At 40.1% G+C, this 26355-nt stretch overlaps 1 protein-coding gene across 2 annotated transcripts in view; it reads left to right on the forward strand.

Moving 5' to 3' along the window:
- The window catches only part of tyw1 (tRNA-yW synthesizing protein 1 homolog (S. cerevisiae)), a 49690-nt gene that overhangs the window by 2590 nt on the left and 20745 nt on the right, over positions 1-26355 (forward strand). For both annotated transcript variants that reach the window (XM_020088401.2, XM_069534002.1), the window contains exons 5-13: positions 2811-3005; positions 3121-3411; positions 4733-4855; positions 11072-11204; positions 15053-15105; positions 15192-15310; positions 16664-16773; positions 21846-22023; positions 24811-24946. In XM_020088401.2, coding sequence (XP_019943960.2) covers positions 2811-3005; positions 3121-3411; positions 4733-4855; positions 11072-11204; positions 15053-15105; positions 15192-15310; positions 16664-16773; positions 21846-22023; positions 24811-24946 — 1338 coding nt within the window. The remainder of the gene's footprint in view (positions 1-2810; positions 3006-3120; positions 3412-4732; positions 4856-11071; positions 11205-15052; positions 15106-15191; positions 15311-16663; positions 16774-21845; positions 22024-24810; positions 24947-26355) is intronic.

A 26355-nucleotide genomic window follows, 5' to 3' on the forward strand; every position in this document is an offset into this window, starting at 1 on the left:
TGAAGTGCAGCATGGACTTGTGTAATGTGACTTGCCTGCCCATTCATTACAGTAGTCATGTCGGGAAGATATACATAATGACCTGATATGTCTGAAGCAGTACAGCAACACTTAAATCACTTCAAAGTACAACTCTGAAATTTAAAAAAAGGGCTACGTGGGCCTCTTTCCAAATGTTATTAGATAAAGTGCCCAGACTAGAGGAGAGATTAGTAAAGCCTTTAGTGCCCGGGCCTCAGGGGATAATTACAGTCACCTCTAATTAGGTGTCATTCAACTGCAGGAGGTTTTTGGACTTTCAATTTTTAATTTCCGCAACGCAGAACATGATAGAGAGATGAATAAGCGATTCTAGGCTTTCACAGGAAGGATAATTTGCTGTCAACAGAAAGCAGTGTCATGGCTATTTGCCCCAATGGCGACCCCAACTTGACCCACGTGGGATACCACAAAATAAAGTAGAAGGAGGCATCTCTTCATTATAGAAAAGGACCTCTCAGATAAGAGATTAGACACTTCAGAGCCACATCACTGACGCTAACATAATTCTTCAGATGGCTGAGTATGATATTATGGTCAACTGTATCAAAGGCTGAAGTGAGGTCAAGGGACTGGCCTGAGTCGGCTTCAAGCAGTACTCCATGGGTGACCTCGACCGGGGATTTTTCTGGGTCTGCAAGAGAGAAAAAAACAGATTATACATTTTTAAAGATTTTGTTGTTTTACATAATGGAAATTAGAAAAATGTCAGCTTGGAGAGGGTCCTAAAATGACCTTAAACAGGTAATATAGAAATTCCTCACATGTCTCTGGGGAGGATTCAGCTGTCTGCCTGGGCAGAGGACCAATAGCATAATTCACAGTTTAAAATGGATTCTGGGAGTGTGACCCTTTTTAGCATTCTGATTTGAAAAATCGGTGTTCTTCGCCGCTTTGATTGTTGGCTGATAAGTGGACAATACATCTCTTTGGGAGGCAAAGGAAACACTGTGTTTATCATCTCTGCTCTGCATTCTTCCATTGTAATCCTTTAGCCACAGCAGAGAAGAAGGGCTGAGCGTTTTTATATCTGATTGAAGATACATAATCTAAATTGCTTGAGCAAAAGCTATTAAAAAAGCAAAGACAAGCTTATTTACAGGCTTCTCTGTTCTCTGGTAGTAATGTGTTTGATGCTGTAAAATTCTGACAAGCGGGAAACAGACAATGACTTTCCTGGGGAAGGTGAGTCCAAAGAGAAGATGCTTTGTCTCTGTCTAATAAAGGTCAGACGGATGATAAAAATACAATTGTGTGATGAGGTATTTGGCCCTGAAACCTGAGAATGTAATTTAAAAAAACTGTCATTGAACAAGAACCTAAACACCTGCAAACATAAGAGCTGCTCCTCTTAACCCTTAACTTCAGCCTTTCATAGATTAGGTGAGTAATTTATGCATCAGTTAATTGTTGCAGTGCTGTTAAGAGGATAAGGATGTACTGATGTGTGTTTGCTCTGGGCTGTCAATTCAATCTAATTCTAAAATTCAACTTCAAGCAGATAAGACCTGGAAACGTGCATTTACACACAAGGCTCAATTAGAACAGAAAAAATATAAATTATTAATTTAAAGCCGAACAACAAACAGCTTTTAATGTTCCGTAATGTTGCAGCTCAGCCTTTCCTTCGGTTTTTTCACTGATTTGATTCTTCAGACGACAGGCACGGAGGAAAATGTGTTACACTAATCCTGCTCAAGAAAGATGGATTATTCTCATCAGTGTTGCCTTTTTATTTTGTGGGCACTGTGCACTTCGGCTGCGAGATGAATATGAGATTAGTTGACTGCTGCACGGCAGGAGAGAAAATAGCCATTTATTCAACAGGGCAGTAATATAGTTTTCTATGATGGAAAGAGAAATGAGAAGGAAAAAGGCGGCAGGCAACAGTCGCTCCCTGGATTCAGCTGAACCTCGGTGCACTGGCTCTGACTGACTCTGGATACAACACAGCTGCTTCACTTCAGAAGTTTTCTGGTTATTTATACATGGACAAGGAGACAATATTCACCCACGTTAGAGTCAATCTAGACTGATTTTCTGCTGTCCTTTTTGTCCCCTTTGTGTATTTATTCATCACATAGCTTCCCAAAGTTATAAATGCTGAAAATATGGTCAGGTGTTCCAGCTGGAGCAAGTTGTTCATGGTGCTGTGGTGGATTCTTCTTCAAAGTTATTTCCCCAAGCTCGTTTTAGTGTTTTCTTTCTGCTCCATATTGTTCAGAGTTAATCCATTATTTGTTTTTCCTCAAATCCAAATTAACAACAAAAAAGTCGTTGTCACAAGAAACCCTTTGTTTATAGACATGCACTGTGCTGTATATGAGAAAGCACATTTATTATCAGTTGCTCTGGAATTTTTTGAAAATGTCAGAGTGAGCCCAGGTGAGAATACAGCAGGAAAATGTCCAGAAATATTCCCAGCGAGTGAGTGGACGTGTTTATGATGTTCGTGATGGACATGAAACTGGAGGAGTCACACATGTAGCTGACGCAGACTTGGAAAGATGAAGGGATTTGAGAGCATTGGCCGACTCCGGTGTCGATGTTCTGGAAATAAATACACACTGAGCTTTTCGCAACAGAATTTATATATCATGTCCTGCTTCTCTACCCAGGCACCATCCCTTGCCTTAATGTTCCAGAAATGTTCCTGTTGTTATGGATGACTCTGACCCAAATGGTCTCCTGTTGTGTTCTAAGGCCAAACTCCTCTTCATGTGTGATAACAGCTTTACAAATGTCTTACTGCACTGTTTCACTGTCCTCAGTGCGCCAGTAAGTCAGTCTGCGTGTTCCTTGTGGCCACGTACACTGATGGACAGCCCACAGAGAACGCAGCGTGGTTCTGTAAGTGGCTGGAGGAGGCGTCCACTGATTTCCGATATGGGAAGACCTACCTCAAAGGCCTCAGATACGCAGTATTTGGTCTGGGCAACTCTGTCTATGAAGGCCACTACAACACGGTGAGAAATAGTTTCTGTCAGAATAATGATAATACTGCTTTATAATCAGTTGAAGACATTTCACAACTGCAGTTCAGACAGTGGGAAACATAATCTTTTCCTTTTCCAACTCCAGGTGGGTACCAATGTGGATAAGTGGCTCTGGATGCTGAGTGGCATGCGCGTCATGACCCGAGGAGAGGGCGACTGTAATGTGGTGAAAAGCCGTAATGGCAGCGTCCAGGCCGACTTTCAGGCCTGGAAGGCGAAGTTCCTGAACCGGCTACAGGCCCTGGCCAAGGGAGAGAAGAAGAACTGCAGCCAGGACTGTAAAACTGGAGGCTCCTGTAGGAATCAGAAAAAAGATGGACACGTGGTAGAGGAACAGGAGGAGGAGAAGGCAGCTCCGCAGGATGCCAGCTCCGAGGTAATGATATGGAATGACACAATGATTAAATATCAGTCTTTCAAACTGTAAAATCCACAACTGCTTCATCATAAATCTAATCAAAAGTTTTATTTGTTAGATGTTTTGTGAACTGAAAGGCCTAAGAGCAAAACATTACTCAACAATTTAGTCCAGATATAGTGTCCATGTGTTCAGAGACAGATAATGGGGGGATCCTGGATTTGGTATCTTGTTCTCTCTGTTCTTTGTGTAGCTTCAGTCTCCTGTGCACGCAACACACGTCATGTGATTCTTGGACAAACAACCTGTTGATTTTCTCTCCTGACCTCTGCCTGGAGTTGTAATCATTAACAGTTTTAACAACATACTGATTCCTCTTTCTTGTATCATCATTAGATTATAAAATATAATATTGTAAACCTGTCTTTTAACAGAAAGGATTTACATGGCCCAGTTTGAGTGGCTCCTCAGTAGATGGTGTATAACTCACCCAAGGATCTTAGGGTCAGATTGAAAATGTGTAACTGATATTTGAACAGGAAAATGTCCAATGACTTAAAATAGACTGATGATCACTGGCTGGGCTAACTGCTCCCAACACCGTGAATAAAATCAGAGGACAGGAAGAAGAGGAGTGTTACTCTCACTTTATTCTCAGTTGTGTTACTCTGTTTTTCCTTTTTTTAATGACACTGATGTTTTTCAACGGCAGCATGATATCGGGAGAAGATTCATCTCTGTCAACACTGTCAATCATTTTGAAATTCGAAAATTGCGGCACTTGCTTAAAATGGAGATTTCACAAAAACGTTATATATACACACATGCACAGCTTTAACACCGATCACAGTGCACGCAGATGACCAGTTGTCATGGTAGCGGGCTCCTCTTAGCGCCAACTCTTGCTGAGACTTCTTCCCCTCGGTCTACAACACTCAACACTTTCTGTGCACTCAGTGGAGGTGACATTCAACCGGAACAGAGAGCAGCTGAGAACTTTGGCGAGGTAACAACCATCACCGTGTTTTAACGGCTCAGGCACTGCTGCTGCACATGTGGGCATGAATTATGACAAATTCTGTGAAACTCCATATACATGCCTAAGGTTTTGTTCTTCAATCTGGCAGCATGAGAGAGGATAATCATGTACAATGAGTACTTCCCATATGGACTCCCCCTGCTCAATGAAGTTTTTAATTGGTTACGGGTTGAATGTGACTCTCTGTGGTCAGGAGGATAATTTGCATTCTCCATTCAGTCTTCTGTCTCCTCATGTCCTTGACCTTTTTTCCCGAAAACGTTTTTCAATCCATTATGGAGCGTTTTTTTCTTGTTTCAGGAGGAACTGATGGAATCCAGCAGTGATGAGGATGAGACAGCGCTGCATGATGAGAAGAAATCCAGTTCAGTGGTGGACATGGAGGATCTGGGCAACATTATGAACAGCATCAAGAAAGCCAAGGTCAGACTCTTAAACATTGTCCAAGTCACCCAAGACCTTTAAATAATCCCACTTACCATCATACCACCTTTCCCATTCCTCAGTACATCTGAAGGTGCCTCAGGCATGTTTCTGCTTCTAGATATGAGGCTGATGTAGAGCACTGAGTTGTCTACATGTCTCATCATGCAGCAGGTTTATTTTCAGTGTTTCTGTGTCAAGGTCTACAAACAGGCATTCAGCTTCCTCCACGTTAATCCAATCTAAGTGTTGAGTGAGGTGGAAAAAGTGGTGTCACCGAGGGAGAGATGGCAGATGGGTTGATAGACACCAGACCCCGGCAGGCGAGAAGCGGAGGCTTGCGTAATAGTGAGGACGCCCACCTCACAGACATGTGAGGAGCGGGTGACTCAAGGAAAGCAGAGTTGGTTGAGGAAGAGGCATTATCAATCTCCTTTTTATAAACCGGGGCAAAAAGAAGTGAGCGTTAAAAGAAAAAGAAAATATAGGTATTAAACACACTAATATTTAAATCGCATTGCATGAATGTGTAATAGTATTCGATCAACCTATAAGTCTATTTATTGCTTTGGTAGATATAATACATTTCTTGTTTCTTAACAATCATTACCACTTTAAAATACACTCCATCTGCATTCTTTTGCACTCAGGTGAAAATATCAGGTCATATCAATAAGATGTATTTATATTTTGGCTGCAACAAAATCACAAGCTGCTTTGAGAGTTGAAATGAAACTTTTAAGGAAGATTTGCCTTTCTGAATATTTTCTTTTCAGTTTAGTGTAAAATACATTATCAGTCACTAAAGGGACCACCGTAGACGAAACATTTCATTTGACTGCAGTTGACGTGAGCCGTTCTGGTTCCTCAATTTTGTTCTCATGAATGAATAATGCTTTACGACAGTTACTGTTGTACAAACAGTAGCCGGAAAGCAGTCAACGTGTTCATGTCTCACACAGGATTGTCCCTTGTTTTGTGGCATAAATATTACAGTGTATAGTGTTGTACGTTTCAGGAGGTTTGGACAGATGTATTTGTAAGAGCCCTACATTACTTAGACTCACCAAACCTGGTCCTGCTCAGTACTGATCAGTTATGTCTGTCACCGTGAGGAGAGCCAGACTTTGTTTTGTTTTTATTGTCATTCTCTTCCAGTGTGTTCCTGTAGATTTGTGGCCGAACACAAACCTTCCCATTGACTCCCATCCCTCCTATTCACCTGCTGCAAATATATTTTTATTCAACCTATAACTTGTCTTATAACATTCTAATTATTTGCTGCGATGACTCGTATCATAGCGCTGAGATTTCATGAAGACAAGTTTGCTGTGCGAAGAGGAAACTAATTAGTGTTGTCTTTGCATAATTTGGTCACAAAGAGCAGGCAGCACAAGATGTAATTAGGTTTTTTTTTTTTTACATTAAACATTTGCTCTTGCCAAGAATCGGCGAGTATTTAGCCAAGCTACAAATTAAGTGTGAAGAAGGAAATTAGCTAATTTACAACGGAGCAGTAGCTTAGATTCAGGGTTCAATCTGTTTTGTGCGACTCGCTCTTAATAATTCTGAATGCTGAAATTGGAGTTGATCTTTTACAATTGAGTCTCCAGTTATTAATGACAGGCTGAATAATTAACTCTGTGTATTTAACAAGAAGCTGAAGATCAGCCGTGGTTTTGAACTGCTTGAGATGCGTCTCTTTATAACTGAACTCAGGCTGTGTTTGACCACTAGGTGATGGCAGAGACTCAGTTAACTTGGGCTCAGATCTGAGTGAACCATTGTTCTCAGGCTGATATTCAACACAATGCTGTTGTTTCACTTCTGCAAAAGATATTTACATGAATTCTCTTTGCACATCAACAAGATCGACACTTCTTTTTATTAATTCCCACTGTTTATACAACAAAACTGAAACTAGACTTCATTTATATCTGAGTCTGTATTCATGTGCTTTGAGTCACTGGTGGTAAATGCTTTTTAAGTGAATTGTTCTGGAGTAAGTCAAACTCACAGACACAATTTAAAACTTTCATTTACTTCAGAGGAACCCGTCATGTTTGTGTCCCCACAGCGCAGGTTACCGGCTCTCACCCAGATCACATCGGGAGAGAGCCAGGGTTCATCTGTATATTGCTGGGCTATTATAAAGAGACACAGATTACCCACAGAAAACCCACATAAACACAGGGAGAACATGCAAAGACCCTAGATGAACTGGGATTTGAACCAGAAACCTTCGTGGTGTGAAGCAAACCACTGCAACACTCACAGACTGAAATGTCAACATATTTTGGTTTCTATCATAGGATAAGAAATTATATTAACCTACCTTTGACTTATTCATTTTTCTTTTATCGAATGATCCAGACTGTTTTTATGGATCTTGTCTGAACTTAAATTCAAAACATGTTGTCTTTAAAACTAATTTCAGAAAAGAACCTGCAGCATTAATTCTTGAAATGTTATTAGATTATTGATTAATTAATTAATGTGGGCTGAAAGTGTCGGCAGCTTCAGCTTTCTTCACAAATCACCTCTCAACTTGAACAAGTTACTTCATTCAACCGTAAATCCGAATGAAGAGCTAAATATGTTACGGTTGTAGCCAGGAAGGCTTGAGAAACACTGAATCACTGCTGAACTTCATGATAAGTTTATGTCTCTGTGATTAGCTTCCAGATCGCCAGTCTCATATTGCCCAATTTTAGTGTATGTCACTCTTTGGCTGTAGATTTATTCATATTCTGATGAGCTTCATTTCCATTGTTGCTCTAACTGATTTTGCACCTTTGCATTGTTAATTAAAATTTGTCCCAGGAGACGTCTGTTTCTGCCAGTTAGAAGTTAGTGTAGAACGGATCAATAATAATCTTGAGCAGCTGCAAAGTGTAATGGCTTTTGTTGCTCTACAATGTCAAAGTCAAATATTTGTCATCTTCTTAAGGTGATACAGTGGCTGTGATATACATATTTAATATATTATTGTTTGTCTCCACTGAAATGTAGATGTATACATATTAAGGCTTTTGCTTACTTCTTTTAGTATAATAATTAAAATGGCACTGAGACATGGGTAATTGAGGTTCTTTATACAGTATTCATCACATCCTAAATTGTACGTGTGTAGCTGAAGACCTGGGCGCTGATATTTTATTGGGTTTTTCTTATTCCCAGGTCTTCTTTCCCTTATTCTTATTCTCTTTCGCGTCTCTGAGCCTTTGGGTTTTTCTGTTGATCACCTGCCCTCTCTGTGTGTTGTTGATGCACTGTCCAGCTGCATCAGCCTCATTTGGTGTCACGGTTCCAGAGCTCAGTTCAATGCTGTGAGATGTCCCAGTTCTGTTTGTCCGGACAGGCCCGGTCATGACTGGATGTCTGTAGGCTCTCAGGCGAGGGTGAAGGCTGAGCAGTGGGGATCAGAGACCGGGGCCAGATGAATCACAAGGGCCGCACGCAAAACACCACAGGGACAGATTGTTGCGCTGTCGGCTACATGTTGTGTATGTTTTCTGAATTTTTCAGTATGTGGAAGTGGACATTTGTGCTGCCTGAGAGTGGAAAACTAGTCTTCTCATGATCTGCGATTTAAAACATTTTTTTTTTTACATCATTTTCATCTCTGGTTCAAATACCTGGAATCTTAAACAGCTTTTTGAGTCACATCCTTGTGATAATGTATCTCCGCTATCCCTGATTGACTGTCTGTGTGGTTTACCACAGACCAGCACTGATAACTGGAATAGAGCATGACTTATAGCATCCATTAAACCACCAACAGCAAAGCAGCACCCCACACAATTTGCAGAAAGATAAATCACGTCTCCCAATGTCCATCCAGCTCAGTACCTAATCTTTTTCAACCACGAGAATGAGATGTTGGTGGATTCTGACACAGCGTAATGGCTTGCTTATTTACTGCATCCCCTGCTGACAAAAGAGCTGCTCATGTTAGGGACCGTTGCTGCTGCGCTGTTAGTAATGTGCCATGGACCTTAGCTCCTAAATGGCGAGACATACGTGGCCTCAGCTGCAGAGAGCACGTAGAGCTGCTGTGGGCTTCGATTTTTCCGGGTGGAAGGTGAAAGTACACCATTGTCTGGTTTGTAAGCAGAAACAGATGGGCTCTGAACACCTGAGGTCATGCTCAGATGCACAATCCATAGGCTGTGTTTTCACACCACTAATGTTTAAGCTTGGTCTCTTCTATATGATATTCAGCATCATAGGCTGTGTCCGAAATCAGTCATTCACTAACCTGTACAATAAAATAGGGTCTCCTTACGTCATTGTTGCAGGGTTATGGTGTACAGCATCAGCTGCCAGTGGAAAATACCACAATAGATTTAAAATGTTTATTTGACACTTCGTTTTAATACTTTTAGGTGAATAACATGTTGGAATGAACTTGTGCTAAACATTCAGACACCACTACAAAATTACTTTTTTGGCTTCATTTTTAGCTGCAGCAGACACCACTCAATACTATACCTGGTTTGAACCCAACGGACATGGTTGGCTGCTTCATGTCTGCTGGATATGTAAATAAGCAGCATTGTCAGCAAAACTGTCAAGTCATTGCTATTTCAAGTTTTCAGTATGCTCTTGTGATATTTGTCCCCGAGCACAGATTCAAATGGAATTATTAAGAAAAGGACAGAGCTGCCACTTTAATACGACTGGTGGATTTTGGGTAAATAGGGATGGTGCTCACACTACTCGAGTGGTAATCACACTGGCTTGGCTGAAGCACTTATAGAACTCGTGTGCCTACATTTCTCAGAGCCATTTTCAAGACTCAGTGGCACATTTCTGTAGCATTTATAGCCATGTGAGCAATGAACAGGACCCAGGGGAATGTCTCTGTTCTTCAGGAATGCACAAATACAAACACTTGTCAGTGTTTGCTGACAGCATATTGGCCCCTTATGAGTGCTGCTGTGCTGAGAGGGGGACATATACCATATCCTGATACAAACCCAAGCAGAGGCACCATTAGAGTAATTGTGTGGAGCTGTCACATGAACATTGACAGATCGAACAGCACTTCACTTTCTGAAGAGTAATACCTACTCTCAGCGCTGGGACAACTTTTCTAGCAGAACTTAATCTCCTGTTCTATCTGTAAACAGCATCTCTAAGATTTTTAGATTTACATACAAATGCTGTGCACAGCACAAATGCAATCCGAGCCTGAAGCAAGCTGTTAATCTTTGAAAGGAAAAGGCTTCAGTGGCTTTGTTGATGAAAAGCTGTTATAAATAAAGTCCAAGAATTGTCTTTTCAAGCTCAAGTCACTTTGTAGCATTTTACTGGGCCCCGGAAGGACCTTAAGACAACTATACTGTCTAGACTAAAGGCTCCTTTTCAAAAACACATTGCTAAATGGTTATTTTACACACAAAGTTATGTAAGAACTGCTCAATCGCAGCCCTTGATTTTCACTTACTTCCAACATCTAATGCTTTATAGACTTATTTTCTTAAAGTCTTAGCTTTTAAAAAGCCTTTCTGAATAAGTAGTAGCTGCTTCCTTAAGATTTGTTGCCTGCACCTTGAAAACAAACAACACTCTTGGACTCTTTGTTTCTTTGTGTGATGTTAAAACATTTAAGAAATTGGAACCTCGGATCCTGCAGTTATTCAAACTGGCTGTTCGGGACTCTGTTTGCTGCAGTGACGGGTTTGATTAAGTTGCAGCTTTCAGAACAATGTCCTAACACATCTCCCCATTTGTCAGCATTGTTCTGTAGGCAACACAAAATCCCTCAATGTTCGCCAGTGACTCATTGCAAACCAGGATGGTTCTTGAGCAAGTTAGCAGAGGAACAGTGAGCTGTTGTGCCACCAGGTCGGCCCACGTCAAACTGCATAACCTTGACTTCTCTAACTAATGCCAGTGTCAGGTGATGACAGTGTGGTCAAATAGACACTTATTCTTTTATAACTCCTATATCTGAGTCTTGGGAGCAGGTGTCAGGTAGAAGTGAAATTGCCAATGGTTTTAAATCAAGATCATGAATTTAATATGACTGATTGTGCTGCCCTGTGTGGTAGATGATATTTGACTATACTATTTCTGTATTTACTTTGTTCTCATCTTGACGCTTTTATAAGTTAAATTACTGATTTAAAGATGTATGCAGCTGTCAAAGTCTGATATTTCAAGATTGTGGTTTAAAACAATGACTGATTGTGAGTTCTATGTCTACAGGGCAAAGAGGAGGGTCGAGTAGGTGGACAGCTGGTGAAGCTATCGAAGCTGAATGGAGTGAAGAAGACTGAGGATGAAGAGGAGAGAAGAGAGATGATCACCCCGGCCCTGAGAGAGGCACTGACCAAACAAGGTGAGGAATTATTGAGTAAAAAAAAAACATGTTCTGAATGTGTATATATGAAATATACAGCCACTTTGGGAGGGACATCTGCAAGGTATCACTGGTGACTGTCTAATATATGCATATAATTTAGATGCATTACTTGGCAATAAAAAAACACTTAACAAACCGAGCACACCAGCTGCTGTACTGCATATCTTTAACCTTGCCAATGTCACACGGGCGGCAAAGATGTAATTCACTTTGGAACAGAAATTAGTTTTTATTTCAGCACTATGCATAACAAGCATATACAAATTGCCGGAGACAAATTAAGTTTGATTTTTTTTCCCCCCTAATTCCTAAACAGAGGTGTCAGTTTTCTCAAAGTCAAGTTACATCAAGTTCTTAATGATGTTTTCTTCCGAATGATTGCGCATCAGTTCAGGCCTCAAACACTGATGCTCCATGTAGAAAGAGCGAATATGTCAGTATTCAGTAGCTCAAGGTGCGTCTTTTTTTCTGGTGGAATATGTGTTGTCTAATGGCTCTGAAAATATGCTCTGCAGTCCAATTACCCTCTCTGCCTCCTCCTGTCCTCAGGGTGCAGTCCCAGGTCATCTATGCTCCCACACTGAAACCTCAGCAAAACTGCTCTTAGCTTGTGTCATCATGGCACTGATATTAATGTTCCTAATTCAATGACCAGCAGTAACGATATCCTCTAAAAATTATCGTATAAAGAAAAAAAAACAATGCATTTATGGATAAAAAGAAATTGAATGACAGCATTAAAAACTATGCAAGAGGAAAATGCAATAAAAGATGCAGAAGATCATATAAAACTTAATTAGAAAAATGACAATTAACTAAATCATGATGCTGAATTAAAAGAAAGATTTCAAGTGTAGAACTTTACATTAGATAATAATTTATATATGGTGGGAGAGGACCATATATGGGATGGGGGACTTTCATTTTCATATTTATTTTACTATTCTAATATTTCAATTTTAAATTCAGGCAAGTCACTTTACTGACCCCCCCCACTGTTAGCTTACACAACACTCTATAAATAGGACTCTGAGCAAGACTTCACTCCATTTGACCAAATGTTGGCCTATTTCATGGTGTGTATGTTGGCAAAGTTCTGTCCCAGTGGACGGTTTGTTTTATTCGCAGTGAAAGAACGAAGGATGAAAGTTTTGGCTTTGTTTTAATTAGACTGGGTCTTGGATGGCTGTTTATAGCTGATTTTTCTGGCATGACATTGAAGCAAAAGTCATACCACTTAAATGCCCAAGAAAGTTTTGACATAGAGCTCCATATTTCAAGCATATCATGTGCCAATTACTTTCAGATGTAGTCAAACCTGTACACTGTAACTCTATAATCAAAACCCTGAAAAGTTATTGTAAAGGTTTAGTTTCTTATGATAGAAGAATTTGCACAAATGTGTGTTGTTTATTTTTGCTCCAACAACACTACTGGGTTATTGGTCACTGTTGTCTTTTAGGTGGACTCCACAAAATGTTATCTTTGATGTAGCTGCAGTTTTTTAAATTAGGCGATATTGTAAATTCATGGAGTTTAACAAGTGTGGCAATAAACATCATAAATGTGTTCTCTATAATACAAGCAACTACAGAAACAGCAATCAATTTCCATGAAACTTGGTGGATAGACAGAACCTGTTGAATTTTGGGGCAGGATTTGGACAATGCGGTGAATCCAGAGCTTTTTTCCTAATTTTTGCAAAATTTCCCAGCAAATAGTTCATGGATCTGGATGAAAAGAAATCTGGCATATTTAAGGGAGTGATACTATGAATATGTGAAATTTGGTGCAGCTTGATTGAATTTAAGAGGACTGTTGGGCCTTGGTGGAAATTTTTGCTATACTTGGTACCATTCTAGTTTTTTTGATTAAACAAAGCTTCTCCCTGCTCATTTTATTTCCCCCCAGGTGGCTCAGTCAATAATGTTTATCTTGTCAATAATGTTGCACCCAAATTGCTTTCATTTCAAGTCATTTAGTTTCACAGTTTGCTCAGTCGAGAGACCACCACTCTTAGACCCAAAAATCTGATTGGGTTCAGAAGCAGTCTCAAACCATGAAATCTAAAGTCTAGATAAAGGGAATTTCTTTAAAATTTCACCAGTTGTCACTTGAACTCAGAGATGAACTAATAACTTATATCAGTCTGGAAAAAAATGTATGTAGACAGAAACTGCACTGGTTGCCAGAGGAATACAAGCTCTGGATCATCAGTCTGAACTACTGATGTAAGATTATTAATATCAGATGTTCGTATTTAGCAGACACCATTCCCCCAGAGAAAGAAGAAATTGCAAACTTTTCTCTCCATCTACCACCCCCTCACTTTGGCTCCATCTCCACTGACACATTCGATTCACTGGAAATCGATTTCTCTAACAAACACAAGTGGGGAAACTTTGTTCCCATTAGGACTATTAATAATAGTTAAATAAACTGTCAGCAGGTGCAGGGTCCCTACTGTGGTTTCCACTGGGAACTTTTATTTCTATGTGCCTTGCAGTAACTAGGAATGAGGTTAGACGAGGACATGCTCAGGTATTTTTAAGGACAAGAATCAATTGCCGGTCAGAGCGCCACTGCAAACAATAGGTGAAGAAATTCAATTCTGTGTGTGTGTGCCTTTGGTTCCTCATTTGTAAGAGGAGTGTTTTTTTCTACTGGTCAAGGACATCATTGACCAGCAGCAGGCAGTTTCATTCAGGTGGTAAATCAAAGTAAGAGTGTGTGAGCATTTCTTCAGATATAATCATAAATAGCTGTGACTAATGATGAATGAGTTTGATTTGACTCATCAAGCATCAAACCTGAGATGCGTTGAAGCTGTTAGAGCTCATCTCCGTCTTGACTCAAGTTTCCCGCTGTGTTTTATTTAGACATTTAATCTACAAGGGTTAAGTAGCAGCTAAATCACATTACAGGTTTCAAAATGAAAAGTCACCACTGGAATTCCTCATCAGGCTGTTGTGGAGCAGCACGGTCTAATTAAAAAGTGTCTTAAAACTTCAGGACTTAAAGGTTCAGTGTGTAAGATTTTGATGAAAGCGATCTATCGACACAAATTTAATATAAAATAAAATTCATGATATTTCATCTCAATTGTATAATTATTATTTTCTTTACCCTAGAATGGGCCCTTTATAATTAAATAATTTATATTTACTTTAGTAGCGGGTCCTCTCTACGGAGGCTGCCATGTTTCTAACAGTAGTCCAGACTGGACAAACTAAACACCTTTTGAGTTTTTATAACAACTGAAGCTACCACAGGTTCTCTGTCATGTTTGGAAGGAGAGGGTGAGGTGAGGGGTGTTCAGCTGAAACATGCAACTTCACCACTAGATGTCACTAAATTCTACACACTGTACCTTTAACAAACAAACCATTCTTGATTCCCCTTTAAAGCAAATTCAGGATCTGTAAAATCAACTGAAGCCTGCAGCAATGACTCTCCCAACATGGCTGTTTGTATCAGGTGGTATGTCACACTTCTTCTTCCTTTATAGGGAGTTGGAAATCCTCTCCTCCTCTTCCCCCTCTCCTTCCTACTGTTAACTTGTCCTTGAGCACTTGCTCATGGATTTACTGAGATAGCTTTGAGCAAAGAACTGCGAATGAACAGGATTTTGTGCAAACTGAGCATGACTTTATAGATGTGCCACTCAAACATAATGTAATCTCCACTTTTCTGTGTATTAGTTTTATAAAAGATGAACTCATACCTTATATATACAGTATATATGTCTTAAATGGATTTGTGTGGAAGTCGTGCATACTGATGTGATTTTTATCTCCTCACATGCTGTTTTTCTTTCTATGCAGGCTACAAACTAATTGGAAGTCACTCAGGAGTGAAGCTTTGTCGATGGACCAAGGTATCAGATTTAACTCTTCATAATAGAGCATTCCACAAACTTACATACTGTATGATTTTCATTGACTGTGTCTCTTCTGTTTTTAGTCTATGTTGCGAGGGAGAGGAGGCTGCTACAAACACACTTTCTATGGAATCGAGTCCCACCGCTGCATGGAAACGACCCCCAGCCTCGCCTGTGCTAACAAGTGTGTCTTCTGCTGGAGGTATGAACCCTACACATAAATCCACCACAGACTACCAGGGAATCTGTTTCATCACATTTGAGTGATATTAGTAGAGCTGGACTGACTTTACTCCCCATTGGAAAGCAAAAATTCTCAGTTATATTTCCAAAAGTTTGAGCAAATTTGAAATGTCATACAATTCTTAGCAATTGCGTGTTCATGCATGCAATCAGGTGAAGTTGAAGACTTGATGTCGCTCCACCGCAGCTGATTTGTTTTGAAGAGCAAGGCGGTTGCATGGTACATGTCGTCATTGCTTACCAGCATCCTCATCCTTTTTTCATTGCAAAACAACATAACATTACTGATTTGCTTAACTGATATAAGAGTGCACACAGTAGGTCAAGTTGATGTTAAGTGCTGCCCCTGCTGGATCACGAGGCAAACGACTTCAGACAGTCTGATGAGCTTCTTGTCCTTTTTCGACAGCCTTCATCAATACTGATGCTGACACAACTGTGAGGGGCTTTTCTGCATTTTTAGTTTTCATGTTTAGAAAAGAGGTAAACTTTATGTCATGAAGCATCACTGAGCAATGTTCTCTTTGTGGCACACAAGTTTATTATTAATGTGCAGAAGACGAATGGCGAGCATAACTGCGAGGCCTAAAGGTGGACATTGATTCATCATGACACTGGTGAGAGACTGGGCCCTCTCCACCCCTCAAGATCCATTTGAAAAGGCGAGTTTTAGGTTGAGCAGTGAAAGGTCGCTGTCAGAATGTGCTGCGGTGAACCGCTTCCCTGTCGACACAGATATGCCAGTCTCTCTGTAGGCAGATATGTGAGATGACGGGGAGTCAGCAGTTTCAGGGCACAGATGTATCGTTGCTGCTGCCCTTGCCATCCGTCTCTGTGCAACAACAGGTGGAAGTGACTGTGAGGGACAAGGCCAGAACGTGTGGTGTGTGTGCATATGCACGCAACAGACTGTCTGAAATTTGTTATGCCTCAGGATTAGTTTTTGCACCCAGACATCACACTTGTACAGTGAATAGGTGTCATTAACACTTGAGGAGGTGCAATTTTTAGAGTAGGATGGATTCTTTCACTTTATGGATTTTTATAGGGTGAGAATTCACATGACCAGTTTGTTTCACTTTCAGATTGTGAATATATGTTTATTAACTGTGTTAAATGACTCCAGTTTAATGACCCGAATCTGTCTCAATCAGATAAATACATCAAGAGAGATACCGGCTGCCAGTTGATGCTTAGTTCAGCCTCTGTTATGTAACAATAAGGGCTACAAACCTGTAAATACCACCAGTGTGTAGCTGAGATAACAAAACATATTTTTTTTAATCTGTGTATTTGTCTGCGCCACTAACAGACATCACACCAACCCAGTGGGCACAGAGTGGCGCTGGAAGATGGACCCAGCAGAGAAAATCCTGCAGGAGGCCGTGGAGAAGCACCAGAGCATGATTCGACAGTTCAGAGGTTTGTGCAAAAATTACTTTTTTTTACGTTCCATTGCTACGATCATCTCTGTTTCGACATTGTCTATCTGGCTATTTATTTATCGATCGGAAGATCAAAATGCAAATTGTTTGTCTGTTGTTTCGTCACCCTTGCTATAGTAGTTCATCAATCACTCCTCAAACCACATACACACACACACACACGGACAGACACACAAAACAATGTAATTTCCTCATTTGTCTCCTTCACTGCGTCCTATTTGTCCCAACCCTCTGTATTTTCTCACTCAACAGTTTTGCTATAACCACAAAGGGTTCTACAGAAAGAACAGGAATTACACTGGGTATTATTTTGTAACAGAAGAATTAACCTCGTCTGTATCCACAGTTTTTGGATCCATTTGTACGACTTGTACTTGATACTGTTTTCATGTGGGATTTGATTCCCTGGCTTTCACCAACATTGGCTGAGGACGTCTGGTTAGGCGCCCAAAGCTCAGGCAAAACAGAATTTCGTGATCATTCTGTGAGTATTCCCTGAGCAGATTCTCTTTTGAGAAATGTAGTCAAAACAAAGTGGTGACACATAAATCAGATATTTATCAAAGCAAACAAGCACTGATTAGAAAATTGTTTGTGTTACACACGGATTTTAAGCTTAAAAACAAGATCTTCACCAGTTCAGAATTAAGATTTGAACAGAAGTTGCAGCCAACTGAACATCATCTGTCTTATTGATTTGTCTGTTTTTGACTTTTTTAATTAAAAAAAAATAATAATTTAATTCAGAAGATAAATAAAAAAAGTACCTAGTTTCCTCAGGTGAACTAGTTTTTTCCAAAATAGAAATACATTTAATTTACCATGATGTTTGACAGAATAGTAATAGACTCTTGCATTGCTCCAGTACAAACAGATTCCTGTCCATTCTATCACAGGTGTACTGATATGTTCTTGGTATAACTCCTTGTATGCAGCCCATTGAAACTAAAGACATATTTACTCTGCAGACCTCTTTCAGCACAGCCACATCAACTGTTACAAGCTGTTTCCAGACATGAACTCCTGAGAGTGGCTGCTCAGTTGGGCCTAGACATGGAGATTATCTGAGTCAGACACGTTCACAACAACGAGGAAATGTCCAGAACATTTAAGCAAGGGGTGGCTTGTAAGAGACAGGACATAACATATAGATTCAACTGTGGAAAATCAAGTGTTTTTGCCCATCGACAACGGCTTTGGTCCTCATTATCAAAAGCTCTCAGGTGTTCTGAATGTCACACACCCAGAGCCTGTGGTGGATTTTATAATCTTGTTGCATTGATTTTTTTTTGCTTCAGCTTGCTCTTAGGGTGAATCGATGCTTTGATTAGATGCAGCCATATTGCATACAACGCGTCGACGCACGTTGTGCTAATTGACGTATTTATGTTATCGATGATGAAGGTTACACAGACACAAAGCCCCAGCCCTACTTCTGGATAATTTGAGGAGATTATTCAGAAGTCAGTGCTTCTCTGACAGCAGCTTTACAAACATGCAAAGACCACCCCCATTTTTTCCAAACTCAGCTGGCATGGTGGATTTATTTTCTGTTTTAGGTTTTAATTCAAACTCTCTAACTTTTTACAATAAGCCTGTTTCCACACTTTCTCTTAGCATCCAAAGTCCACTGGCTCTTAGTTTTCAAAATATGCAAAATCCACAGTACGTTGACAGGCATGACTGTACCTCCAGCTAAAGTGTCCTTAAAGCCCGGTTTGATTCTGTGACCATCAGAGTCGGATGATCGCTTCTCTAACCTCAAAGCCAATGCTGATCCTATTATAAAAATAACAAGGTCATTGTAGTGAAATGATGTAGATGCCAAATGCTAAAAACTTCTGAGACTTATCATCTTTAAATGCCCACCTTTACACCTAATATCATTCTTGTGTTATTTCTAATGAACTATCAGGCATTTTGTCATTCAAAGTGTAAAATGTCCTGATGTGATTATAATGGAACAATTGTGCACACAGGCTTATGTTGACAGTAAGCTGCTCTTTAGTCCACTCAGAGTGAAAAACACATTTGTCACTAAATGGATTACAACTATAATGTTCTGTGCTGAAAAAAACGTACATTTTTAGATGCTTTGACAAAGCAAAGCTTTGCAGTTGAAATAACAAGTATAATGGAGCAAAGTGCAATCCCATATTGTCATTATAGTCTATAATTTCCTTTCCAGTTGTGCCATAAAATCAAATTTGGCAGCGTTCAAGTCCATTTGCCGTCCACAGTGATGCATTGGTGAATGTGTTACACAATGAGTTATCCAGATGACTCCTCTGAACCCCTCTCTATGATTTAATATATTGGATTCTGTTCTGACTACTTGATAATCTTCTGCCTAAAAGGTCTCATCGAACAGCAGCTTTTAATACCATGTTACAGTTTATTATGTCAAGTTGTCTAGTGTGAATACATGCTGTTTAATGAGCTGCCACTTTTCACCTAAGTGTTTTATATCAGGTTCTTCTCCGCTGAGTTTTGTGTCCAGTGATACTCTGTGTAGATGTATTTCTGTTGTAACAGAGTGTTGTGACAGGATATACAATAACAATTTTTCGGGACCATTTGAAACTATAAACAACTAGAATGGCACTCAACAGTGTGAACAACCAAGGCCAAACAACCCTGATCCATACTGTACACAGTCATAAATATCAGCCCACTACCTAGTTCCAACGAAATTGTTGAAAAATGCCTGATGTTTCAATGTTAACAAAAAATTGAAAACACTCCAAAATATTGTGGATTCCTCTCAGGGCCAGTCCCAACTCCTCCACCTAGTTTGGTTGAATAGTGTTTTAGTAATCCTGCCTACAAATAAACCAACAAACACGTGTGCAAACCTACCTACAGATCTGTTTAAAGTGCCTGATGATCTAAATGGAAGGTTGGATAGTGTCTGTTTTCTGTCTCTAGATGTGATCCTCAGGATACACGGTTACAGAAGCTATGCAGTGGTTTATTGAGGTTTGAACTTGTTCCCTGTTTAGTTTATTCTGTATTTTACATTTAGCCCTTTGCTCTGACCCTTCTACATGAGTGTGCGCTCGAGGCACCAAATGACTTAATGTCACCGTGTGGCACATTTGCATAAGTGGAAGAAGCTCGGTGATGTTCTGACTTTCACAGCCAAGTCAGTGCATGAATTAAACATTTTGCTCTGTCATTCTCTTAGCTAAAACATCACAGCACTTTAAAAAATTTAAAAAGACTCACTCCCGTCATGAATTCTGTACTTAACCGCCCCCTTCCATCCAATGACCTACATGTATGAACTTTTAATTTCATGTCTATTGATTAAAAAATGCCAAAGTGTTCGGTAAGAATGAGAAAGCCAATTAAACATGGATAAGAAGTCTGCAAGGACGGGATAATGATTTCCTCACCATCCTCCATGAGTGTTGGTGTCTCAACAAAGAAAGTGTAGGTCAAGTCCAGAACTAATCGAAGGCCTTTGATAATAGCTGTCATCTCTTGAATCAATTCACTGGCTTCTAATAGAGTCCCATGTCCTCGCTGATAGACCTGATTCCACTCTCTGCCCCAAGAGGGTGAACTATGTGAGACTTTAATGGAATTTCACATAACTAATTCCACAAGATGCATACATTTAATGATGTTTCAGACACACACACACTCATACACTCACCATCAGCCTCAGCTGGCTTTTATGAACAGAGTTAAGTGGGATTTCTCCTGGGGGGGACAGCTTGCCTTTCTGATGTCTTTGCATTTGTCCTGCGATGTAATTTGTCCTTGAAAGGCAGCACAGTAACAGTTGCTCTCTGTGGTTCAACCATAAAGAATTTTGATAGCTTATCAATAATTCATAGACATTTTCATAAGGCATATGGAGGCAACTGTCCAATTTTGTATTTAATTAAGATTCCCTGCTTGTAGCCTTAAATGAAATGGCATCTGCTGTAGCTACATCAATATGACATCACATCCCAGTGAAACTGGTTTTTATTCCCTGAATATCAATCCACTTTTTGCTGTGTTATATGGCATTTACGTCTTCATACTGCCAACCATAGTTTGGATATGAAGATGGACGACATCACAGTTGAAGCCAAACCATCTTGATCACACCCTGGGGGCTCATAAACCCAGCGACCTCCATGTTAGCAGTTAGGCCATGGACCAATTAAAAAATTGTATTATATGTCATATCAGGTTATTGTTTTTTTTTTCAAGTGCTAATTTTCCAGTAAATCTGGTTTTATTCAATTATTTGATGCAATAAAAATGTGCCGTAATGGTTTGGTTGAAATGACACCAAAGCTCAAGTTGCCGTCACCTGTATCTCGGAAGTTATAGCTCCATTTTTGTACAGTGAGAGGAAGCTGAGACGTGTCGTCCATCTATATTTACAGTCTATTCTGTCAACAGAAAACAGACATATGATGTTTCATATATGCCTGTTTTATGATATTATACTTAATAAATTCACAGATGCTACATGTTAAAATTGTACCAGGTGGTTTAGTAAATCAAATTTGGCCAATTTATCTAATTAATGTCAAATTGTGTGAATTTAGTACCATATGGTTGTAATCCTAATGTGGACAACTATAATTTCCTTAAGCAAAACTCTAACTAATGGAAATGAAGACTTTGTACTTTCATTTACCCTTCCTTTTCAAACCACCACTGAGCATATTTTTTACTGCACCTTGCATTTTCTCCTTGCATATCCACTGAACAGTGAGAGGAGCCAAGACCACCCGGCGGAAAGAAAGAAGAAGAGAGATGCTCTGGGCCGAACTCCCAAAGCTCAAACTTAATATACTGTGTCTTCCCTTCCTTCCCCCTCCCATTCTCTCCCTCCATTTTTAGTGAGCAGCACACACACACACACATAGTTTCACCTCACTTTAAAGTCTGACCTCAAGCAGTTGTTTTTCAACTTTGCACTGTCGGTCCTTCCATTTGTGAGGCCCTTCATTTGACTGTTGAGAGACAATGATGAAGTCAAAGGTGGAATCCAGTTTACAACCATTATCTATTCAGCCGCTGACCTCTCTCTCCCTGCAGGTGTTCCTGGAGTGAAGCCCGAGCGGTACGAGGAGGGCTTGGCAGTCAAGCACTGTGCCCTCTCCCTGGTGGGCGAGCCAATCATGTACCCTGAAATCAACGCCTTTATCCGCCTCCTCCACTCCCAACGCATCTCCAGTTTCCTGGTCACAAATGCACAGTTTCCAGAGGAAATCAGGTAAGCGCTGAACGGAGATGCATTCCTTGTTTTTTTGGGTTATTATACTCTTTCATCGTCTCTTTCATGTTTTTAAAGTTCTCCTGCCTTTCTCTTTTATGTCAGGGAGGAGGAATTGGAAAGTAGGGAACATCTTAGCAGTTAAATTGGTTCCTGGAAGGTGGAGTCAAATTTTAATGTGGATACTGTCCAGTTTCTCTATGATTTTTAAGATCTCAACCTTACTATGTGAAGTGGCTTGAAATAATGTGTGTTATGATTTGGCACAATCCAAATTAAATGGATTTGAATTAAATTTTCACAATAAGGGCATTTTCACACCTAAAAATCTGAACTAGAGTTCATGTCTTTGTTACATTATTTTCAGATCGGGTGAGTTTTGGTTTCACATTGTTTTAAATAATTTTATAAGACATATGTTCTTCCACCTATACTTGACATTGAGTGGTTTGTAGTCAGATGTACAAATGCATGTCATATATTGTCAGAGGTGAAGACTGCAGCCATCCTTTGAGCTGCTCCCTCTTTTTCTTCTTCTTGTATTGATTATACTGTCTCAACTCCCTGCAATTATTCCAAAAGTCAGAGATTACCTAAAAAACAAACAAACCGGACCATGGTTCAGTTTGATCCAGTCCAAGGTCAGTGTGAAAGTGTTTTGTGTCCTTTAACAGTATGCCAGTGTTGATAAATTATTTTATTTATAATGCACATAATTATTTAAAAAAGAAATAGTGCTTTGTTGTCAAATTACACCCCTTGGTGCTTCGGGCAGGATGAGTAAAACTCAATTAGCTTCAGTTGTGTGAGAAGATTTTGTTTCAGGGGCGGACATGTCAAAAACTTGGCTCATCAAGCCAAAACTGTCTACAACGCCAGGTGGCAGGAAGGAATAAGGGAGATATTTTCTCACCAATTTGGATGAACTCTCCCTTTACACCATCATTGCTGAATATTGAAACTGGTGCTGGAGTGCTGAAAGAGTCATTCTCTCTAATGACCACATGCTGCTGAAGTGATCAAGGAATCTCAAGGCATCTTTCAAAAAATAAAAAGCATTTTCTCATAAGATGTAGGATCTCAAGTTCACCTGTGGTCCACACATGCTATGCTCATTTTGTGCTGTCTGTGAAATGAATTATGCCCAGTGTGACTCCCCTGAAAGGCTGCATTGCCAGTAGTAATGCAGGTAGAAGAGTTCCTGTCTGTACTTTCTTCATCAAAGTTTCTTTGACAGAGCAGTTCACTACAGACACATCTCCTACAGAAACATTGCCTCTGCACCTACAGTCACTATGAAACATTCATAAAAAACAACTCAACCTCAGTTGGAGCAGGTGGACGCTTTTACAAATACACACACTTTGTTTTTTAGGTGCAGTAGTGTGTGTGTGAGTGTCAACATGAAAAGTGAAAGTGTCTGGGGAGGAAACACTGAAGTGACCTCTAAGTGTTATTATTCAACACTGCAGCTTCTCCTATGCTCTGTCAACACAGCCCTGTGGCGTGGTGCCTCTCTGACATCCCTTTGTGCAGAAGATAAATAAAACAAAACATGTACAGTGTTAGAAGAACTCACTAAACAGCATAAGACGGCATGTTGAAGCAGATGTCTACTGCAATTTTAATTTAACTCACCTACCCACATGGTCTAGTTAATTATTGGGAAACACTGCATATAACTGCACTGCAATAGTGAGACTAAAACATTAAAGATCTGTGTCAGATCCACAGATGCTGAGCAGATGCACATTTTTTCTGTAAAATGTCCAGATTTAATACTGGTGTTGTCACCGGTAGAAAAATGTCCACACCTAGGCAACCAAAGTTGCCAGTCTCTAGACAGAAAATTATGTATGCCTGTGCGGACCTGCTTGACATAAACATTAATCTTTTATGTCCAGATGTTTACCCTGGTTTCTGTCACTCTCTGTGTCCTTTAACCTCCCATCAAGAGATGCCACTCTGTCTTGAGACCTTGCAACTTGTCACAGAGACATATAGTGACACATTGGATATGTCGGCTAACTAGACTGTCACAGGCCGACTTATCTTGTCCTCATTGAGCAGGTTGAAGGCAAGGACAGCAAGCGTCAGCTAATTCTTTATCCTGTCTGCCAGAGCCACATGGTTGGAGATGAGCTGTTTCAGTTTATTGGCTCTGTATCTCAGTACAGCAATGGAAGGGATTCTTCAGAAGCAGAAGAATTTCTTTGTTGATGCTCACTCGGTTAATTTCTTATTTATCTGGCTAATTGGTTATTTTTGCATCTTTACATAATTGCCTGTCTTTATACATCATCTAAAAACACTTGAAAGTGTGGTGCTCTTTTTGTTGCAGGGTTAATCTTTTAGTTTTCTGGTTCTGTTTACTACTCGGATGCTTCCTCCTGCTTTTAAAAGGTTGTGCAGCTACATTCAAATAAATTAACTTATTTTAATAGTAATGAGAAGCACTCATTAGTTTTCAACAACTAACTTTTTCTCCAACCCCCTTCCATTTTGCCTTCATCCCCCCTTTAGCTGCAATGTTTCTTTCAGTAGAAGTGTTTGACTTCATGTTATTGAATCAAAACAAAAAGAGAAATATATTCTGAACGGACCTGAGCAACAAATTTATATTCAGCCCAAATGTTTACTTTCTTGTACCTGACTGAACTGCAGAGAAGTATTGTTTGTATAGTTTTTAATCAAATGCACCTAGGTTTTTCAATGATTTTTCCAATCAGACTTTCTTTATCATCCAAACTCTGTCATTCTTATCTTCCCCCCTCTGGTCATTTCCAGGAGCCTGGTGCCAGTCACCCAGTTATATGTGAGTGTGGACGCAAGCACCAAAGATAGTCTGAAGAAGATTGACCGGCCACTTTTCAAGGACTTCTGGCCACGCTTCCTGGACAGCCTCAAGGCCCTAGGAGAGAAGGTACATTGTCCACGATGGTAGTTTGATTTCCAGCCATGAGATAGGAGACGTGAGTATGTGAACAAGAAGTTGAAGTGGATACAAGTTAAGTGCTACTCAATTATTCACATGAATAGGGAAAATGCAAACGGTAAGCATCTGTGCTTGTGTTAGGGAGTTGGACTAAACCTAGGACTTGGATCTCGTCTTGTGCTTCTAGAATTGAAATGCCACTGCCACATCCAAAGAGGTTCCTGCACATACCCACACAGCAGTTGCAGAGAAAAGGACATCCAATAACTAGCAGTCCTGTTCATCATCACAGATAGAGGGAAAGTCTGTCATCACAGCCTGCATCTAAGCGCTATGCTGCATGTGCAAATCAATTCTTTTGGTTCGTGTGCTTTTCCAATAAACCAAAATGAGAAAAAAAATCCCACTGCCAAAAAGAGCCTGAGAAACATGTGGGCTGTGAAGTTTCTCAGAGGGAGCCACTCTGACACCTATCTGTAATGAGCCGGCTTCCTCTTGTTTAATGCTTTAGCAAACAATGGACAAATTCATTAGCACTTAGCCTGAGGTGCTGGTGACTTGCTCGGCTCGAGGCAAATCACTGGTGTTGGATCATTGCACTCTAATTGCATCTAGATCGCTATTTTCACCACAGGCACACAAGCAAGCACCAGTGTAACAAAAATAACCTAACAGTTAAGATAATCAGTAGCCTTACATTAAACACCAGCCTCTGAGGCTAAGATGTTGAATTCCAGTCAAGTCTGTGGTCATTTAAAGGTCATTACTGTAAATGATCCCATCCACATTAATTCCTGAATGGACTGTATTCACTTTTAAACAGCCTCCTCAATCTAGACTATAATTACTGTAAATGATATTTGTTGATGAGCCAAAACCTTCATCAATTAAGCTAATTAACTTAACCTGCATGTCTTTGGTATATGGCTGGAAGCCAAAGTACCGAGCACAGTGAAGTGGGGAAAACATGCAAACTCCACACAGAAGTAACTTTTAGGTTCAAAGCAAGTTCTTCTTGCTGTGAGGCACCAGCGTGCGGCACTAAGCCTAATTCCAGCTGAATTCTGGAAAGAAAAGCACATGTGGAAGTGCCTGCAAACCTGAAATCTCTTGAATGACCAGCAGAAACAGTTTCTATAGAGAGCTTACTTCTCACTTGATTTATATTGTCAGTAAATAAATCTTCAATACAGCATGATCATTTTGTAAATAATGGTCCATTCAAAAAGACGATGAAGCACTGTATGTGTTGGGGCGTGTTTGCCGTGCGATTGAGAGCTAGCACTGACCAATGAGTGTGCTCCACCCCCCCACTTCACCCGATATACCACATAAAAACCTAAATGGCACTGGACAAAATGCCAAACGCGATGCTTCAGTACGGCAGTTCACAAACC

This window comes from Paralichthys olivaceus, chromosome 11 (assembly GCF_024713975.1).
Source record: "Paralichthys olivaceus isolate ysfri-2021 chromosome 11, ASM2471397v2, whole genome shotgun sequence".
Taxonomy (NCBI): domain Eukaryota; kingdom Metazoa; phylum Chordata; class Actinopteri; order Pleuronectiformes; family Paralichthyidae; genus Paralichthys; species Paralichthys olivaceus.